The sequence below is a fragment of the Linepithema humile genome, chromosome 3 (assembly GCF_040581485.1).
Source record: "Linepithema humile isolate Giens D197 chromosome 3, Lhum_UNIL_v1.0, whole genome shotgun sequence".
NCBI lineage: Eukaryota > Metazoa > Arthropoda > Insecta > Hymenoptera > Formicidae > Linepithema > Linepithema humile.
The window spans coordinates 13754211-13776784 of NC_090130.1; the positions used below are offsets into that span (position 1 = coordinate 13754211).

The 22574-nt window shown below is 30.7% G+C and overlaps 1 protein-coding gene and 1 long non-coding RNA gene across 12 annotated transcripts in view; one reads left to right on the plus strand and one right to left on the minus strand.

The window, feature by feature from the left end:
* Inos (Inositol-3-phosphate synthase) overlaps positions 1–22574 on the minus strand; it is a 170333-nt gene that overhangs the window by 81404 nt on the left and 66355 nt on the right. For all 7 annotated transcript variants that reach the window (XR_010889355.1, XM_067352058.1, XM_067352062.1 and 4 more), the window contains 2 exons: positions 16149–16403; positions 15764–16006 (listed from right to left, as the gene is read on the minus strand). Coding sequence is in view for 6 of the 7 variants with exons in the window: in XM_067352058.1 (XP_067208159.1) it covers positions 15764–16006; positions 16149–16403 (498 nt within the window). In the remaining variant the exon portion in view is untranslated. The remainder of the gene's footprint in view (positions 1–15763; positions 16007–16148; positions 16404–22574) is intronic.
* LOC136998816 (uncharacterized) lies at positions 4601–13396 on the plus strand. 5 transcript variants are annotated; one of them, XR_010889359.1, is made up of 7 exons: positions 4601–4875; positions 5016–5136; positions 5365–5536; positions 5701–5850; positions 6005–6256; positions 12495–12652; positions 13156–13396. It is a non-coding gene; the product is annotated as an uncharacterized lncRNA (long non-coding RNA). The 5 variants fall into 5 exon arrangements; XR_010889358.1 differs by lacking the exon at positions 12495–12652 and adding an exon at positions 11594–11687 and having other exon boundaries at positions 4602–4875; XR_010889360.1 differs by lacking the exons at positions 12495–12652; positions 13156–13396 and adding exons at positions 5202–5253; positions 6877–8730 and having other exon boundaries at positions 4602–4875.

Below are 22574 nucleotides of genomic sequence, written 5' to 3' on the forward strand. Positions count from 1 at the left end.
ATGAAACGAAAACAGTGAATGAATCAATCTATTCAACATATATCCACCCTGACTCTACTCTCTTGGCCCGACTTGACTGACAATGAATAAAATTCTGTACATACTCTTTTTCAATAATTTTAATATACTGCGATATATTCTACATACTATTACATTCTATTAAATTATTACGATTTTTTTAAACTATGGTATATAAAATCTTGAAATATAAAATGTATATTATAAGTATAATTATAATATATTGATACAATAAATAAGCTTTTATATATATATAAGCTTATTTATATATATTATAATTATACTTATAATATACATTTTATATACCATAGTTTAAAAAAATCGTAGTAATTTAGTGGAATGTAATAGCATGTAGAATCACAGTATATTAAAATTATTGAAAAAGAGTAAACTGTACAGAATTTTATATTTTATTTCATTCTCAGTCAAGTCGGGCCAAGAAGGTAGAGTCAGGGTAGATATATGTTGAATAGATTGATTCATTCACTGTTTTCGCTTCATAAATTATTTTCCCGTGGTCACTGCAAGCAAAACTTCAAAGTGTAATATGCGCTGATAGCTAACTTGCATATAACAACGCGCTGCGCACGAAATGCAGCGATTATCTATAAGAGTGTAATGTGAAAGAGATGCTTTAGCAACAATTTTAGTTAACTTTTCTTTCTCAAATATATAATAACATGTCATTTTTATATTTGTTTTGCGACTATGCACAACACAAGTGCGGTATAAACGGTCATGCAGCGCGACGCATATAATGTGATACTGATGACTCATTTTTGAAAGATGTGATTTCGAAACATAATAAAATCATATATAGTTGAATTCAGCGTAAAAAATGCTACAACTTTTGTCATTACAAAAATTTTGAAATTCGAAAAAATAATAACAAGGGGTGGGGGTAAATTAAAAAAAATTTCATTTTTTGAAAATTTAACTACACAGTTATAAAGTCCATTACAAGCCATACAACTTCTATTTGAAATATTTTTTTATCTCCTACGGTTTTGGCGATAGTTACACACAAAGAAAAAAATCGTTTTTTTTTCAAAGGAGTGTTTGATCCCTTAAATTTGAGTTAGGGCCGCTATAAAAAAATACGTGTCTCCTCAAATTGTATGTTTTACAACATATTTCAAGGAAAATCAAATCGGGGGAGGGGACACTTGTGAACGTTCCCTTGTTAGTATTCTGTAGTTAGTGGACAGAAAGTGTACTTTGTGCACATTGGTGGAATCGGCAGGTATGTAATGTTTATAGAGAAGAAATGTCTAACACTTGGATTGAAGCTGACGATACGCTAATTAAAAAAAGACAATGGCCTAGAGGTGCTAAAGATGTTTTTGTCATTCTTACAGAAATTTGATCAAAAGTAATCTGTTTTTATATATGAAAAAACGCAATAACTTAGAAATACAAATGGTTTTTTATACCCTTTTTATGATCACTAATAATTTTCTTATAAAACATGTAAAATATAAAAAAAAATTATTAGGTTTGTATAAATTAAGATTTCTATAATCAAAAAGAAGATCGTCGTATTGAAAATATGACGGGAGTGATAGTGGGATATTATTACCATTATTTTTACTAAAAAAAAGAATCATATTTATTAAAATTATTTTTACTAAAAAAAAGAAATGATATCTCACAAAAAAACCTTTTTTTTAAAAAAGGTAAAAAAAGGGCGCCAAGTACACGCCTTGTTATATTAAAAAAAAGTTTTCCTCATAAAAAAACCTTTCCAAAAAATTGTTTTTTTTTTAAAAAGTTTTCCTCATAAAAAACCTTTTCAAAGAACTGTACTTTCAAAAATATATTATATTAAAAAAAAGTTTTTCTCACAAAAAACCTTTCCAAAAAAAGTTGTATATATCATAAAAAACTTTTCAAAAAGATTGTATTTCCAAAAATATATTATAAAAAAATCTTTTTAAAAAAATTATATATATTTATTATAAAAAACCTTTCCAAAAAAATTGTACTTTTAAAAAAAGTTGTATATATTAAATAAAAATTTGCTACATATTCTGTCTATAAAAGAGGTGATATCAGAAAATGACGCCAAGTTTAAATAAAGAACCTTTCAAAAAAAGTTGCATGTATATCTAATTATTTATTTAAAAATGATATTTATGTTTATATCTAGTTAATTCTTCTTAAGTATACTTTTTAAAATAATTGCATCTGTATCTAGTTATTTTTTTTATATCTGTATCTAGTTAAATAAAAAAATTTTTCAAATTTAATCAAAATAAAAAAATATTACAAAATTTCGCAAAAAACTTGGCGCTGCTATAAAATAGCCTTCATTGCTCTATAATATTTTAAGATGTATAATAATATTTTAATAACCTTCATTGCTCTATAATATTTTAAGATGTATAATAATATTTTAAGGCTATTTTATAGCAGCGCCAAGTTTTTTGCGAAATTTTGTAATATTTTTTTTTTTTTTTTTTTTTATTAAATTTGAAAAATTTTTTTATTTAACTAGATACAGATATAAAAAAAATAACTAGATACAGATGCAATTATTTTAAAAAGTATATTTAAGAAGAATTAACTAGATATAAACATAAATATCATTTTTAAATAAATAATTAGATATACATGCAACTTTTTTTGAAAGGTTCTTTATTTAAACTTGGCGTCATTTTCTGATATCACCTCTTTTATAGACAGAATATGTAGCAAATTTTTATTTAATATATACAACTTTTTTTAAAAGTACAATTTTTTTGGAAAGGTTTTTTATAATAAATATATATAATTTTTTTAAAAAGATTTTTTTATAATATATTTTTGGAAATACAATCTTTTTGAAAAGTTTTTTATGATATATACAACTTTTTTTGGAAAGGTTTTTTGTGAGAAAAACTTTTTTTTAATATAATATATTTTTGAAAGTACAGTTCTTTGAAAAGGTTTTTTATGAGGAAAACTTTTTAAAAAAAAAACAATTTTTTGGAAAGGTTTTTTTATGAGGAAAACTTTTTTTTAATATAACAAGGCGTGTACTTGGCGCCCTTTTTTTACCTTTTTTAAAAAATTAAGTTATTCCCTACATCTTAATATTCCCTCCCTCTCCTCTCCTTCTAATTCCCTCCTAATCCCCTCCTAATTCCCTCCTTTTTTGCCTCTTTTCGAATATTTTTGCCTCTTGATTTTTCTACTGGTTTCTCATAAATTCACTAATAGCCTTTCCATAAACACAGAAATAAAAAACTGTCAGCTAACTAGTATCAGTCTATCATGATTTACATATTTCCTTTGAATGTTTGTGCATTGAAGTAAGGTTTCATATATCTCATGTTAGTTTTCTCTTTTTTTAAATTAATTTTTTGAAATTTATAACAAACTTGTCAATTTAGCTACATCTCTTACAATGTCACGAGGTGGACAATCGTGGTTTCGATTTCTGGGATAAATCTTAACTGTACTATGACTAATAATGCGTTTTTTTATTTTTGGGACTCAATTTTATCGTTCTAATATTTAAACTCTTTACAAGGACAATAACCTGGTTTATTAATTTAACTATATGATACACGACATAAAAGGATTTCAAGTAAAATGACACCATATTAGACTTTTCTCTAAGTTTCTGTACGTTTTCTTAAGAAAACAATCTTAATTTGTGATTTGCGTATGTGCGTTATAGTTGGTGATATGTTTTTATAATTTGTATTTTATAATTGTATTTTATAATTTGTACACTCTGATGAAGATCAAAACCAAAGAGTCAAAACGTATGTACATTATAGTTGAACATATAATACAAACAGTGCGGCCAAGATGTTCCCCATTTTATGCTATTCGAATTTGGGCTTAAAAGTTGTATGAGATAAAAGCACTTGTTCAGCAGATTATGAGTATATATAATAAATGTTATGTTGTAGCCTTCTATCGATTCAGAGAAAATGGACTCCAAAAATACTTTTGAATGGGAAAAGAATTCAAACGATAAAAACCCAAGGAACACACTAAAATCAAGAAAAAGTCAAAATGACTTTATTTTGACTCGAAATGGTCACGTATTTTCCGCGTGATGAAAAATTGATGTCATCGTATACTGTTTAGTGACAGAAAAATAACTTTGCGTTGACCTTTGCAAATTTATTATGTGTAAAAGTTTTCTGGTAGTAAAAAATTCTCAAAATTATTATTTGCGAATATATGTTTCTTTGTATCATTCCAATGCATCAATGGATCATTTTTTAAATTTAATAGTCTTTCCTCTATCATATAATTTTTATACGTAAGCATATTTTTTTATAGTTCTTTTTTATGTATATCGTGTGTAATTAATTTTTTAATAAAATTTATTGTCAAATAATGCAATTAGAAAAATTGTGGTATAGAAAAGATGCGACGTATGCGAGTGTGCACTAATGAGGTTAACATATTTGATTTTACCGCATGTTCATATATTCACTACGACAGCCAATCACATTTTATTTTGTTACTTTTGGAAAAGTTTTTGATTGGCTAAGCATGATGTAACTCGGTGTCCCGGACTCTAACAAAAGCCCATAGATATCGGAAAATAGAGATGGAGCGTGAGTCTGCGGGGGGGAAGCCTCTTCGGGGAGGGCGACGAGGTAAACTGTGAGCACTTTTTATTGACTGTTTTTCTACGCATGCGTACAATACATAAACCAGAATAAAACCGAGTGAAGAGGTTATTTACAAAGGTTATTTGAGTAAATAAACAACGAAGAAAATACATTAGCGGAAAAAGTAAAACAACAAGTGTATTATTTAAAAACAAGTGCATTATTTAAAAAAAAGCAGTTTATTTCAATATTTACCGGATGTTTATTAAATATTTAAACATAATTGTGTGTAAAACAGGTAAGTCCAAAATTAGTGTCTATAAAGTGTCTGTGAGACCTTCTCTGATTATATTTTTATATGTAATACAGAAAGTACTTAGCATCAATTGTAGGATGTCTTAAATGTGTGTGTGTGTATTTATAAATTATATATCGCAGATTAATAGCCATATACAATGGTACGCTGCTTAGTTCCATCGTGCAAGAACACATCAGAAATAAGAGGCTGGAAAAAGAGAATTGATACTGGCGAAATGAGAAAAAAAGTATCATTTCATAGGTAAGATATTGTAATCCAAGATTATATACAAGATATATATACAAATACATCATTTAGTGATATAGTTTCAAGCTACGACAAACAGAAATTGAACTTTGAAGGGACATATTCATATATGTATGTATATTCATATATGTATATATATATATATATATATATATATATATATATATGCTTCTTTAAATATTAATTTAATAATTATAATTGTAAATGCTTTAATTTGTATAGTTTTCCGAAAGATCCAGCGATTCGGAACTTGTGGATTGATATTTTAAAATTAGATGCAGCATCCATTCCTGCGGCAGCACGCATATGTTCTGATCATTTTAAAGAAAAAGACTATGAGAAAGGAACTTTGATTGCTAGACTCTCTAGGAATGCATTACCAATAGCTATACAAGTATAAAATAAAAATAAATATTTATATTTAAGTATTTCTCTCTCTCTCTCCCTCTCTCGCTTTCTCTAAATGTAATTAATTTTGGATTATTTGTATTTAAATATTTTAGGAACATGAAGGAGAAAAGTTATCTGTAAATAATACATTTATACATTTTCCCACAGGAATGTATGATACCTCTAATCTTGAAATCAAAACAAATATATCTGACAATATGTCTAACGTAGAAGAAAACTTGAATCTGGAGATAAGTCTGGCATCAATTTCACCAACAACAAGTGTTAATATTTTATCGAGTACGGATAGTTCTATAGGTAAAAGAAAAAGATGATTAATTTAGAAACTGTTATAAATATTATAATCATAAAAAAATTATAATTATAATTATTTCATATAATATATATAAAAGTACATGCAATTGCAATTAGTTTGTTCCAAATGAGATGTTAATATTATTTTTATTTTTAGCAATACCTTCAACTTCTACCAAAGAAAAAGCAACCATGACTTGTCATGATATAATATATAATTCTCCCGAGAAATGCAGACTAAGGAAGAGAATCGAATTATTGAAAAAAAATTATAAAAGAAGAATACGTAATTTGCAACAAAATGTACGTCGAAAAACAAAGCAGATTACTACAATTAAGGATATGCTGAATCAATTGAAAAAAACAAACTTATTAAATGTGGAGCAAGCTGATACTCTACAATCATTTAGTGAGTCAAGTAATATATTTAATCGAATAATGCATGCAAAACGTGTGCCTAGACAATATGATGAACAGTTTCGCGTTTTTGCTTTGACGTTGCACTATTATTCTCCGCGTGCATATGAATATGTTCGTTCAAAATTCAATTTCTGTTTGCCACATCCAAAAACTATCACTAAATGGTATGGGAGCATTCATGGAGAACCTGGCATTATTTCGGAAGCTTTAAATTATATAAGGCAACGTGTAAATAATGTTAATTATCCATTACTAGGTTCTATAATTTTCGATGAAATGGCAATTAAACAGCATGTAGAATTTGACGGTACAAAATTTTGTGGGTACACGGATATGGGTGATAACATTATTTCCGAAGACAATAGTCTTGCAAGCGAAGCTTTAGTTATTATGATTGTGTGCATGAATGAAGCATGGAAAATACCTATTGCTTATTTTTTAATTAACAAAATATCAAGTGAGATGAAAAGTAATTTAATATTGCAATGCATATCTGCTATTAATAATACAGGCATGAAAGTTATATCTGTTACATGTGATGGTTTGAGTTCTAATATTAGTGCATTTAAATATCTTGGATGCAATTTTGATGATATAATATCATTGCAGACGTCATTTCAACATCCTGATATAGGGGAAATTATTGTTGCTTTCCTTGACCCTTGTCATATGTTGAAATTGATACGTAATGTTATCGGAGATATAAAAATTATAATTGATGGAAATGGAGAACAAATAAAATGGTCTGACTTGGAAACATTACATGCTTTTCAACAATCTGAAGATATGCATTTAGGGAATAAGTTACGGAAGTCTCATATTGATTATCACAATCAAAAAATGAAGGTTCGGTTAGCAGCACAAATTTTTAGTACGTCTGTTGCAAATTCACTTTTGTTTTGTAAAGATAATTTGCAATTAAAGGAATTTCAATCCTGTCAGGGAACAATAAAATTTTTACGTATATTTAATGACTTATTTGATATTTTCAACTCAAAAAATATAAAACAACACGGATTTAAACAACCTTTAAATGAGCAAAACGCAGAATTAATAGTTAATAAATTAAAAGAAATTAAAGATTATATTTTATCCTTAAAAACAATAAATGGCCAGCTTTTAATTCATACTCGAAAAAAAACAGGTTTTCTAGGTTTCCTTATATGTATCAATAGCACGATAGTATTATATAACGAAATGTGCAAAAAGAAAAAACTTTTAAAATATATTCCATTTTATAAAATTAGTCAGGATCATGTGGAGTTATTTTTTGGTTGTATAAGACATCACGGAGGACATAATAACAATCCTACCACACGTCAATTTAAAGCAGCTATAAAAAAAATAATAGTGCACACTGAATTGCGTAATGAACGAAATGGCAATTGTATTTCATTGGAATAGATTTCAATTTTACATGCTTCCTCAGCTAATAAAATATCCAAATCTGAAGATATAATAAATATGACCTCACGTTTATCACGTTTGATTGATGATGCAACTATTACCACAAATGAAGATAGAAATCAATTTCATGCTTTTGTCGATCATAATTATGTAATAGATATTAGAGAAATTTCAGAATTCGCTGAAAATGTTATTGAATATATAGCAGGCTATGTTGTAAAACAATTGAAAAAAAAATTACATTGCGAAGAATGTCTTCATGTTTTAACAGACACTGATGATCATAATAATAATTTGATTTCTGTAAAAAATAGACAAGGAGCATTAATACAACCATCAAAAGACGTTATTACAATTTGTAATAAATGCGAAAGAATAATAAGACACGCAATTCAAGTAAGCACTAATGGATTTATAACTAAAAAATTTTATGAAACATATCTTACTAATGATGTGTTGAAATCGTTCCTTGATACTAATTTATTTCATTCATTACGAGAACATACATTTGATCAGTCTCCTTTAGAAAATCATGTTGTACATTTAATTCGGGCCATTGCTCAAAACTATATCAAAATCAGATTACATTATATAACATTGAATTCTATAGATAAATCTAAAAGCAAACGTCATCTATTTAATAAAATTGTATTGTTCAAGGGTATGTAAAAAGCATGGACATATTCAAAAATGTCTATGGTAAAAAGCGTTTGAATCTATATTATTTTCTTTAATAAAGTTATCTGTAAGATTTATTATAAATTTAACTAACTTTATCTAACATATATAATTATAATAGCTAATATATTTTTTAACTTTACAGTATATTTATGTTTTCAAAAAAAAGAGTATTATTATATCTATGTTATATCTTATGACTGTGTTCCTAAAAAAGTATTTTATATATGACTATGTACTTTGCCAATAAACAAGCTTGTAATAATATTTATACTTTTATAGTAAAGTGTATATGTATGAAGTCTCTATTAAGAATACATATATATCGATTGTAATTATTTGAATTTGAATAAAAGTTTGCAATACATTTTAAAATAATCATTATTATTAGTGGCCCTTTTATCATGGTATTATTTATTATTTAAAAAAAGGTTGACGTTTTAACGTAAAATGTAACAAATTCAATTACTGTTTTTATTAAACATATATAGCTGTGTAATACTAGCATTCAGAGATATTAGAAAAAAAATATAGGTTTCTGCTTTATAAATCTATCACTTATGATAAATTGATTGACTACCACGTTCTCTTTTGTCGCGCGGCAAGCATTTCCGCGTGTGGTCGGCAGGAATCCTATTTCGTATTAAACGCCATTACGCACGCGCACCATTCCAACCAATAGAAAGTGCTCACAGTTTACCTCGTCGCTCGTCCCTAAGTGGCTTCACCCCCCTTGTCTAAATACTGTACTCACGCTCCATCTCTATCTTCCGATATCTATGCAAAAGCCTTGTGCGGCTTTCTATATATTTGTATACTTCCATGGTTGTAGCGTGTCACAACCATTGAGTAAAAAGAAACAGGAGGGAGCATATACTAGCCATAGACTTATATAAATAGACCCAGCGTTCTGTGAGAGGAGTTGTCCGCGTCTTCTAAAGGACAGAATGATACGCAGTAAGGTGCTGTCTCCGTCACTTGCTGGTCTGGAGGGAGAACGTCGACAACGTTGAGGGGAATTAAAAGGCGCGCGTACCGCATGTATAAATGCGGTACGCGCGCCTTTTAATTCCCCTCAACGTTGTCGACGTTCTCCCTCCAGACCAGCAAGTGACGGAGACAGCACCTTACTGCGTATCATTCTGTCCTTTAGAAGACGCGGACAACTCCTCTCACAGAACGCTGGGTCTATTTATATAAGTCTATGATACTAGCCAGGACTAGGTAAATCCGCGGACGGATGTACGTCATGGCAGCCATCTTGAGCGACCACTTTTTGAAAGTGAGAGGGAATGCTCGAGCATAGCGGCAAGCGGCATACCGTACGCCGTACGCATTAATATGCAGTGTATAGTCTTTTATGCAACAGTGTATGAAAATAAACGATCAAAATGGTATACTGTAGAGCTTGTGGCATAACAGCAGCAGCTCGAAATCATGGAATAACGTTTCATCGGTTAGTATTATCAACAATAATGAGATTTTTATTTTGGAGATTATAATCATATGTATAGTATTGTGAAATTGTAGATTCACAATAATTACTAAATAATTTTCACTCACAAACAGGTTTCCGAAAAATCCGGATCAAAGAAATGCATGGATAAATTTTTGTAAGGACGAAGGATTTAATATAAATTTAGATTTTAGATTTTAACGTTGCTCTTATGGAAATACTGCACGAGTGCAATCCCAATAAAAAACGCCATTAAAATTTGGTATTATTGTTGCATATTATAGTTATTTTCTTTTAATTGTACATTATTTCCTAATTAAACATAAGTCATTCAATATTGGCGCCCTTGAGCGGCCATCTTGAGCGACCACTTTATATAGTCACTTCCGTCCGCACTTTTACGACCAAACGCTCCCTCCTGTTTCTTTTTACTCAATGGTCACAACGTGGTTGTATTTCGTGCAATAATATTAATATTATTAAATATTAATAAAAGAAAGTGCAAAATACTTGTTATCGAGAATCGAAGATACCACAAAACCGATAAGTATAACCGTGCATGTATTTGCTTTGTTTGTATGTATGTAGAACAAAGGCTAAACTATTATAACCTGAAATAATTTTAACTAATTAATAAAATTATTATTAAGTCGCAGCAAAGTTTAAAATTAATAAAGTGGTTCGTCATTAGTGCTAGCATATAATATATATACAAAATATTTTTACTAGTAACATTTTATTTATTATTTAATTTGTTGTAATAATAATTCTATCAATTAAAATTATATCGAATTATAATATGTAATGCCCATTTTACATAATCTTCACACGAATTTAAAACAAAATTCTAGCTATAAATTTCATGTATTTGTAGTACAAAAATATTATATATATATATATATAATATATATATATATATATATATATATATATATATATATATATACCCTGTATATATATATATATATATATATATACAGGGTGATTCAAAATAACCGTATGTCCTTAAAGGGGCATATTCCTGAGCGTATTCTGAGACAACTTTTCCTTTGGCAAAAGTTTGTGCAGAGCTTAATTTTCAAGTTATAAAAGAAAATAGTTAGCGTATCGTGAGTCGAGTACAAGAAACAAGCAGGGGCGTCGCAACTTACCGTTACATGCGAGTGTTTACGTGAGGCGCCTGCTACAATCAGCTGACACTCACGATACACAAATACGTATACGCATCTTTCTTTCTCTCTTTCTCTCTCTCTTTTTCTCCCGCGATAAGACAGATCCATATCGAGTAAAAGTTTTTCCACTTTCTTATGGTTCACGTTCCACGTTTTAAAACACAACACATTCACATACTCTGTTCACTCACTTCATCGATAAAACGAGGAATTTATTTAATGATCACTACTAATCACTTGATGCGTGAAAATTACTCGAAAAAAGAAACACGTGTTTTTCGAGTAATTGTGTATCGTGAGTGTCAGCTGATTGTAGCAGGTGCCTCACGTAAACACCCGTGTGTAGCGGTGAGTTGCGGCGCCCCTGCTTGTTTCTTGTACTCAACTCACGATACGCTAACTATTTTCTTTTATAATTTAAAAATTAAGCTCCGCACAAATTTTTGCCAAAGGAAAAGTTGTCTCAGAATACGCTCAAGAATATGTCCCTTTAAGGACATACGGTTATTTTGAATCACCCTGTATATATGGGGCATTCTTTCTCAACTTTACACTCATGCTGCCCATTTTCTATTTGATCTAAAAATTTTTGAAAAAATCTTAAAATTTACAGAAAAATGTAAGCTTTCCAATGGCGCGTGGCAAATTACCAAATTCAATTGGATCATACTTAAAATTTCAGAAAACCGAAAAAAAAAATAAAAACGGTAATTATTCAAGTGTAGCGATTATTCATTCGACGTTTTTCTCTTCCAATTAACACTTTCGAGTACTCTGTTTATCTGTACACTGTTACATGAGTCTAAACTAAAATGGCGGATCCAATATGGCCTCCAAAAATTTAAAAAATTTAAGAAATTAACTGATTTTTATAAAACTTGGTATCAAGGGGTTTTTCGGGTTACTGTATACGAATCTAAAGTTATCTTTCGAAAATACAAAATGGCGGATCTAATATGGCCACCAAAACATTTAAAAAATTTTTAGAAATTAACGAATTTTTATAATGCTTGGTATCAGAGACTTTTTCGGGTTGCTAATAACGAATCTGAAGTCGCATTTCGAAAATTCAAAATGGCGGATCTAATATGGCAACTAAGAATTTGAAAAAGTTTTTAAAGTAAGGGAGTTTTATAAAATTTGAACAGAGAGTTTTACAGCCAGCTAAATACAAATTTTAAGTCGGATTTCGAAAACTGAAAATGTCAGATCTAATATAAAGACCAAAAATATTGAAAATTTAGGAAATTGACAGATTTTTATAAAACTTGATACTAGAGATACCTCTGATTCTGATGTCGCCTGAGCTCTTACCCCCTACTTTTTGAAATCTTGATATAAAAAAGTCGAACTATTACCAGCATTGAAATATCTCTTAATCACCATTTCTTTGTTGATTGGGACGAAACAGCATGGGTGTAAAGTTGAGAAAGAATGCCCCATTAGTATACTGTCATATAACGACAAAGAGCACCAAAAGACAAAAAGATTTTTGAAAAAATGATTTGATGTAGCTCCACCAGTTCCAGAGATTCTGAGAAATTACTGTTTCGTCCTAATCAACAAAGAAATGGTGATTAAGAGATATTCCAATGCTGGTAATAGTTCGACTTTTTCATATCAAGATTTCAAAAAGTAGAGGGTAAGAGCTCAGGCGACATCAGAATCAGAGGTATCTCTAGTATCAAGTTTTATAAAAATCTGTCAATTTCTTAAATTTTCAATATTTTTGGTCTTGATATTAGATCTGACATTTTCAGTTTTCGAAATCCGACTTAAGATTTGTATTTAGCTGGCCGTAAAACTCTCTGTTCAAATTTTATAAAACTCCCTTACTTTTAAAAATTTTTCAAATTCTTAGTTGTCATATTAGATCCGCCATTTTGAATTTTCGAAATGCGACTTCAGATTCGTTATTAGCAACCCGAAAAAGTCCCTGATACCAAGTATTATAAAAATTCGTTAATTTTTAAAAATTTTCAAAATGTTTTGGTGGCCATATTGGATCCGCCATTTTGTATTTTCGAAAGATAACTTTAGACTCGTATACAGTAACCCAAAAAACCCCTTGATACCAAGTTTTATAAAAATCAATTAATTTCTTAAATTTGTGTTTTCCATTGTATTTTAAAATAAAAAAAATTATTAAATATATAATGACATATTTCTTTGCAGCCACTATTCTACAGAAGTTTGGTAACACAACTGATCTAAGCAAACCCGACAACTATATGAAGCGCTGGTTTAATACAAGTGCTCAGCGAGTGGTGTAAATGCATGCAAGAAAATACATGCTGCTGATGTTTTTATATTATATATGTATAACATATTTAACGTTTTTATTGTTAATTATAGTTATATACGAAATTAATATATATCAAATATCGCAATAAACTTTACATATTTTACAGAATAATATGTTATATTTTCAATAATTCATAAATTTAATTATCATAAATAATAATAACAATTATCCTCCTAATACTATTATAGGCGTATCGCCTAATGGATTGTGTTCGACTTGGTTGAAAGTTATGAAACCAATTTTGTTAGAAAAATATATTTTATTTTTCTCGTCAGAGAATGAGAGTATATGTACAAGTTGTGTTTGAGTTAATTGATTGCGCCAGAGGCGCTTTCTCGGTAGAAGTGTAAGACCGAGAATTAAAAGAAAAATTGACGGGCGCGGTAAGAAATTACCGGCCGCGTCTTAGTATATTGAACGGGTCCTAAAAAGGACGGTTCAATTGAATCTGCTCATTGTAGCCCCTTTCCCGGTGTCGGTGGAACTCCGTTCGGGAAGTGGTCTTCCGTCTGACAACTGCTCTCTGAGCAGGCTCTCGGTGGCGAAGTCTGTACGGCCACGGAACGAGTCTCTGGTGTGCTGGTAACTGCAACCGTCTCGGCTCTCGATATTACGGATTGCTCCGTGTATCGAGGAGAGAGAGGCCTCCGAATTCGGATGTCGCCTGGTACAAGAGTGTCCCTTGGTGGTCGAGTCAACCGGACGCAGAACTCTAGTGGAATTAATTTCCAAGCTAGAGACTGAGGAGGTGACGGCGAAACTGGAGTATCCGCGGGCCGCTTGGTTGAAATGTGCGGCCGATGCTGGGACTCTGTTTTCCTTTTACGTGCCTTGCGAGGCAGCGTGAGAAAAACTGCAAGACAATATGCCTCTGGTTAAATTCTGCTAAAGCAGAGTATGACTCAGATCAAGGGCCCTTGGAGAGAGCTCGCCTTGAAGCGAGTGAGTGAGGAAAGATCTGCGGAGCAGCTCTTTTATATCTCTTCGATCGAAGCTTGATCGCGAGAAAGCTCTTCACCGCCTGCGCAACCTGGCGGTGTCTCCGCAAGCTTATAACTGGTAGAAGGCCTGCGGCGCGTAGCGGCGTCGCGGCGTATTATGCCGCGTCAGTGCAGCGGTGTGGCGGTGAGCCGCCACAACTATAATAAAGGAAAATCCGTCATATTGCTAGGACGATTTTTTTATGTCAACAAACAGTCAAATTTTGTAACCAAAAATCATCATGTTGACTTTTTTTGCTGTGATGTAGTTTTGATGTCAAAATGATGTCATTTTGACTACAATGTGTTCCTTGGGAAGGAGCGTTTCCTCGCTTTACTCTCTTACAACCGAGACATTGAGTTGGTGGAACCATATTTATGGTGAAAGAAGACTGTTTAGATGAAATTAATAAGTTGAAACAGTATGGAACAGAGTGAAGAGATGGATGAATGTAGAGATGGAAAAGTGATGCGGAGATTTGAAAACAACGAGTCAAACTGTACAGTAGAGTACAGTATTGTAAGGCTGAGTACTGCAGAGCTCACACAGAATTGGTCACGGTAAAACATCGAAAACAAGTGACAATCTGAAAAACTTGATAAAACCAAACAAATACAGAAATAGAAAATGGGCACGTCTGCTATTGAAGACCTATTTGGGCTATTCGAAATTCTAACAGGACAACCGTTTACTACTGACAGCACGCACAACACATTTGGTGAGAATCGTTATCAGACAGAATGATTATTAATTTCATAATCAGAAACAGTTAAGTTTCCGATAAACGTGGCGCCATCTATCGAACTTGAAACTTTTGGAGTCTTTTGATATTTTTGAAAACCATTTTTTCTGGATCGGTAGAAGGCTATAACATAACACATATATTCGTAATCTGCTCAACGAGCACTTTCATCTCATGCCACTTTTAATCCCAAATTCGAATGGCACAAAATGGGAAACATTGTGTATGGACGTTTGGCCGCACTCTTTGAGCATTCAAATCCAGCTCGGGCTTAATTTCTTTTCCTTTGATTTTTTGCGTTAAATTTAGCCATTTAAATTTAAAAAATTGAAGAATACATTATAATAAATGTACACGGTGTTAAAAAATTACGTTCTATTTTGTAAACTTTTTTTATTAATAATTTTTTAATAAACAATAACCGATGGCTAAAATTTTTACAACATTACTTAGAGATCATTACTTAATGATCTTGTTAACGTATACGAAAATAATTAAAATTGAAGGTTAGTCCCGATCTTTTAATAATTACCAAAACGTGTTTGCAAATACGTAATATTTAAAAACTTTTTATAATTTTTAATTAATTATTTTTTAATATAGGCATACATATCTAGTATTTCTATTATCTAAACTTATCAGTAAAACAAAAATATTTCGTTTTTTTTATATATGAATCCATTTTAATTGAAGACAACTATATAGAACATTCTTTTATAATTTCTTTTTATATAACATTCTTTTATACAACATACCTCCTTTGAACGAAATTGCTGTGGTGCAGATAAATTATATCCATCATTATTCCCTAAATGATTGTAGCTGACAATTGATACTGGTTTGATACCAGCTGATACGAGGAAGTCCACGAGCACGGACTTGAGTTTAGTCTGGCCTGACTTAAAATCATCACCGCCGACGAACGTTTTTTGTCTCTCGGCAAGCTCAAGAGCGCCTGGGATGAAAGTATTCTGCGGTGAGCCATTGATATAAGTACACTAAAAAAAAATGTTTGAATAAATAAAATAACTCATTGGTTGCCATTTTGGTAATAAATTTAAACGAGAAAAGAATATAAATGTATGTGTAAGTGATATTGATAATAAAAGACAAAAATATTTATATTAAGTATAATCTTACTCCTTCTAAAGCTGCTGCCACAGCAAACATAGTACTTGGACTAATCTCTGAGTGATTCTTATCAATCGCCTCCAGAAGGTTGTCAGCCGTGTCATTGACGCCTGTTATGAACTCTGAGAATCTCTCCGTGTTAGCAGTCCACAAAACAATTACTTGATCCAAGCTTTTTGAAGCCTTGAACTGGACGATATCGTTGCGGATCCAATTGAGTTGCTCCGCCTTTGTGCCCGTGATAATGTTATTTGCTCTTTTGCCCTTTATAAACAAATTTTACCAATATTTATAAACTTTATTATTTTATAAAAAATCAAATTATTTAATCGATAAAAGACGGTTAATAGTATTAATTCATAGGATACTTCTACATAAGTTTATATGTACAATAATAATTATATTAGAGAAAATATATGTTAATACGAGAAAAATATTTATATTTGTATATTTATACAAGAATATATGTATATTATATAGAAATATAATTATATTTATATGTTAAAATTATACATGTTAGTATTTAAACTAATGCAAAATATCATATAATATAATATATACAATATAATATTAACATAAATAAAATAATATAAATAATATATTCCAATAACAAATTTAATTTTAATTTATTTGTAAATAATTTTAACTTATTTCAATTTTTAGTTTATTTAGTTTATTTTATCTCGGATTTTATGCATTATATACAGAGTGTCCCAGACTGTATCACCCATTAATGTCAGATTCTTGAGATTGATTCTTGAGATCATTTGCAGACGAAAATCCCAATACCAAAATGTCTGTCAAATGTCGAGGCTACAATAGTTTTTAAGTGGGAAGGGTTTAAAATTGACCAATCAGCTTATTAAAACTTTACGCGCTCAGGGACATCGCATATTGTAAGTGCCTTCAGAGATATTACTTTAATTTTTATCAATGTTGATATAATTTATATATTATTATTGAAATAACTTTAGAAACTTATCTTCTTTGTACGCAGTTAATAATTCCAACTAATATTGTGATAATAATAGCTTAAAGATTGTTTGGAATATTGACGTTAGAACGCAATTCGCATCGAACATCAAAGCTTTCACGTGAATCTTGTCATAGATAAATGATGTTTCTCATATGATAAGAATATATAAAAAATATGCGACGTGCCTGAGCGCACAAAGTTTTTACATGCTGATTGGTCAACTTTAAATCTTTCCTATTTAAAAACTATCGTATCCTCGACATTTTGATATTAAGATTTTTGTTTACAAATGATCTTAAGAATCTGTCATTAACGGGTGATACGATAGGTCTAGGAGCCTGTATACATATGTGAAAAAACTGTCAAATAGAAACGACTCCCAAATAATTTTGACCTTAATATATGTTATCAAGGTCATTGCTCTAAGTTACAAAAAAAGATTTTAGCCATCGATGATTGTTTATTAAAAAGTTATTAACAAAAGAAGTTTACTAAATAGAATACAATTTTCTAACACCATGTACATTTAACAGAACGTACTCTTAGCATATTTATTTATTTAAACGTAATAAAGTGAATGAGTGGACGGGAAAGTCTTTGCATTCCTTCCCCGAAAAAAAATCTACTTCAACCTAACTTACATCCGAGAAACAAAGCATTATTTGAAGTAAATAATTCCTTGATGTATACAAAATAGCAATTTTATTCAAAAATGTATTAATTTTCGAGGATCCAAAGCCAAAGCCAGATGTCGTTTGCTTATTAATATTATTTATTTTCTCTTAACTTGCATACGTTTTGGCCAACCTTTTGGCCATCATCAGTACAAAGGATTTCAAACTACTTTATGTTATGAGTTGTACTAAAAAAATTACACAAATCAGTCTATTTTATAACGGTAACCGAACTCTTCTAAGCATACCTTAATTAATTTCCTACACCTGAATTTATCGACTTTATTAACATTATTATTTGTTTTTTAAAAAAGTGGTCCATATCTAAAATTTAACACAATATAAACCTTCTGTCTTTTTTATTATGATATAATATTATCTATTTTTTTAAACATGAGATTGCAGAAATCGGATTCAAAATAAATGTTGATGTGTCTTGTAAGACTAATCACTGACGACTGTGTGTATTTATAGTGGTTGGATAAAAAGAAGACAGGAATTAAAGGGAAAAGGAATAAGAGAGGGAAACCGACGAATAAGAATTCGATAAAAATCAGTGTCGCTCTGTTTATTAAGTCCATGACTCTGTTTCTTAATGCGTAACACTTCAGATGTAAGACGCTTGTAATACGATTTCTCAACGTCGAGAATCTCAACTCCATTTCAGTCGAATGATGGTCTAATTTTAACCGATGACTAGAGATAACCGAGGGGAAAGAGCTCCTTTTTATATCATTTATTATCATTTTTATGCTTTTGGACTCTTGTTTCCAACTGACTTTTTGTCTGTCCTATGTATGTGGCATCACAATCTTTGCACAAAACTTATAAACTACATCGCTATGAGACATTGTATCAAGATCGTCTTTGTGAGGCCTAATGAATTTCCTTGTGTCATCTGCACAAGCAAAGGATAATTTGAATCCATATTGTTAAAAATACACATATATATGTGTATTTATTTCTTTCTCAAGTCTTATATGCAATTTTTATTTTCTTTTATACTTGGCGCTTCTGTTCATTTCTGAGTGCTGTTACGTGCCGCAACTTATAGTTTCTTAGATTACTCTGTTGTTCGAACCTTTTTTATCTTTACTCCTTCTTGACCCTAAACACGTGACCCTTCAATAACTGCAACAAACATGGGTTAACCTAAACACTGTCCCTGTGCCTAACGCGTATTTTCTCTTCGATAAAACCTCCTCCTTCCAATAAACATTCCGCCGCTACGATTTTCCTAAAACACTGTAAATGAAGATCCTTCTCGTCAGTTAGTTCTTGATCAAAGCTCAAACCAGCAACACTGAATAAAGACTTTTTTCACGTGTCCTGACTTATTCTAAATAATCTATTACGTAGCTATACGCTCGTAACAATTGGTGGCAGCGGTGGGATGTTTGTGTGTAAAAGTGCGAAAAATTTTTGTTGTAATTGAGCTGATTGCTGTTAGTTAATATCAAGTGAAAGAAAGTTAGAAACCCGGAATTAGAGGAGTTCGAGAAAACGTAGCCAAGCAAAGTTATCAAGTAGACGAATCGAGGTCAACCATAACTTGGTGCTATCTTGACGAAATTAACGGGAGCACATTCCGATCAACCTGCTGAGATCCTGTTTGTTAGCCGATAAAACCACGTTTAGTCTACAACCTACTCTGAGGAAAAAGGCACAAGGCCATCAAGACGCTCCTGGACGAGCACAGCAGCTAACGAAGGAAAAGGATAGCAACAATGAGATTCCGTGGACGGCCAGCACGAAAAAAGGTCAACCCTCATCATCATCTCATCTACGTCATCAAATCATCTATATCTACCAGCGGCGTGAAACCATCTCGTCATAGATATGCTGCGCATCGTACTTTTGTAAGTCTATGAATTTTGTAAACTTTAGAGACGCTAAAGCGCATTACAATACAGACAGTTCGGAAAGTAGTTCGTCGATAAGTTATATTAGCGATAATAATTCTAAACATAATCACGTAATCTCAAATTTAGAAACAATCAATATGAACGATCGAACAGAAACGGTAGAGTCAGCGCAAGGCGTAGATCATTTTGGCACGAATCTAGAAAGTCGAAGATCCTCTACGAGTAACAGTAGTTATTTTCCCGTCCGTAATAGTCTATCGCTCATACCTGTTTTTAATGGAAAAAATATTCCAGTGACGCAGTTTACAGCAGATTGTAAAGGAGTTAAGAGGATGCTGAAGTCATATTGTTACCGACCGAACTTCTAATTTTCTGGAAAGTATGGCATTTTTTATTGCTTTGATAGAATTACAAATTCTTTGGTGTAAGTAAAGTACACATGCTAATCTTTCGATGGTTAGTGAAATTTAAACCAAAAAATAAAAAAAATTTTTTTAAATTTACCGACAATGTCACTTCAAAGAATTATATCTTTTATATCAAAATTATACTGCTTCAATCTGCAAAACAAGGGTGTGTGCCGAAGAAGAGCGTATGAAACAATAACGGAAAACCAAAAAAATAGAGCTTAGAGACTTATTTTCAAAATGCCATACTTTTCCAGATTTATGCAAAGCATGCGTGCAATATAGAAGAATAAGGTAAAAAAGAGCTGTAGATTAGTTCCGGGATTTTGGGATAAAGGCGCTATACAGTTCTCAGTGCTATCTGTCATATACAGAATCTTTTAGGTTAGTTATGTATGTGTTAGTTGTGCGTGTGTGTGTGTGTTTGTGTTATGTGCTACGAAACCTGGCTGAAAAAAATGGGTTGAAGGCACTCTGAAGGATAAAAAAGTGTATGTATTATACATAAATTTTGCAACATTTTTGCAAACATTTATATTATTTAGTTACATACATTCATATTTTAATTTCTGTAAAATACTTTTATTCATGTGCTTTATGTGTATATATTATGTATATTATGTGCTCCATATTATGTATATTCACATCAAAGTATCTATGTAAAAAGTTAATATCATTTTGTATATTGTATATATTTTTATAATAAATGTACATGTCATATAACTTATTTATAAAGCATGAAATATAAAGGTATTTTTAGTTTCTTGTATGTATCATTTGTAAAAAAATCTTGATAAAAAAAACATTAATTTTGTGACTTGCAATAATCTGTTTCAATATATACTTCTTTTAAATACTTACAATTAGCCTTATTTTATGCGTTTACCTTAGTATCTAAAATACACATCAAAATATAAAATTAATTTCTAGTTCAGTAGAAAAAAAAACATTGTAGTCTTACACCAGAGAGGAATGGTAAAATATCATGTATATGTAATAACAAATAAATCACTTTTCCACTGACATTATACACAACTTTGCAGAAATAAATTTATTCTGTGAATTTTGAATGTGTAGTGCAGTTTAAAACACACAGTCGAAATATGTCTATATTTTTGAAATAATAGTTCTGATTTTTCATGAATCACAGTGGTTTTATAAAATGTTAAATTTTAACAGTTTTTATTGGACTGTACTTTAGACAATATTATATTTTGCCATTTCTCTCTGTTGTAAGACAAGAATGTTTCTTTTCTACTGTAATAGAAATACATTTTCGATTTTGATACGTATTTTAAATACCAAGTTAATCACATAAAATAAGGCTAATTGTAAGTATTTAAAAGAAGCATATAATGAAACAGATTATTGCAAGTCGCAAAATTAATGTTGTTTCTTTTATCAAGATTTTTTTACAAATAATAGACACAAAAAAATAAAAATATCTTTACCATATATTTCATGCTTTAGAAATAAAAAATATGGCATATATCATATACATTTATTGTAAAAAGAGTATACAAAATAATGTCAATTTCTTAGAAAGATATTTTAATATGAATATAGATAATATGGAGCATATAATATACATTATATATATACATAGAGCATATGACGTAATAAAAGTATCTTACAATAAAGAATAAGACAAGCCAGAGGCGGTTTCCTCGTGGACTGGCAATATAGAATAAGACCAGCCAGAGGCGGTTTTCTCGTGGACTGGCATTAGAAAATTCTTATTCTTGTCTTCAAGCCAGAGGCGGTTTCCTCGTGGACTGGCAATATAAAATAAGACAAGCCAGAGGCGGTTTTCTCGTGGACTGGCATTAGAAAATTCTTATTCTTGTCTTATAGCCAGAGGCGGTTTCCTCGTGGACTGGCAATATAGAATAAGACAAGCCAGGGGCGGTTTTCTCGTGGACTGGCATTAGAAAATTCTTATTCTGGTCTTCAAGCCAGAGGCGGTTTCCTCGTGGACTGGCAAATTGTAAGAAATATTGTTAGAGGTGATCTAACGTCAGCTAACAATTTTTAATAAATATAATCAGAGGCGATCTAACGTCAGCTGACAGTTTAGAAGAAAGAGAGCTAAAGGCGATTTATTCGTGAACTGGCAAATTGTAAGAAATATTGTCAGAGGCGATTTATTCGTGAACTGTCAAATTGTAAGAAATATTGTTAGAGGCGATCTATCGTGAGCTGACAATTTTTAATAAATATAGTCAGAGGCGATCTAACGTCAGCTGGCAGATTTGAAGAAATACGTATGTATTTTAGTTAGCAATTTACTGCACGTGTGGTCTATTTATATTTTATCAGATAATTTATAAGGTCATTTAACCTTTTTTCTCACAATTGAAATTCTATCGTATGGCTGAATGATGTACATACGAGACGAAATAGACTTATACAAGGTGTCTAATAAATATAAGTTAGATATGATAAAATATTTTATTTGAAAAATGTATGTATAATACCCCACATAGCAAAGATCTCCCCAGGACATCCCAATT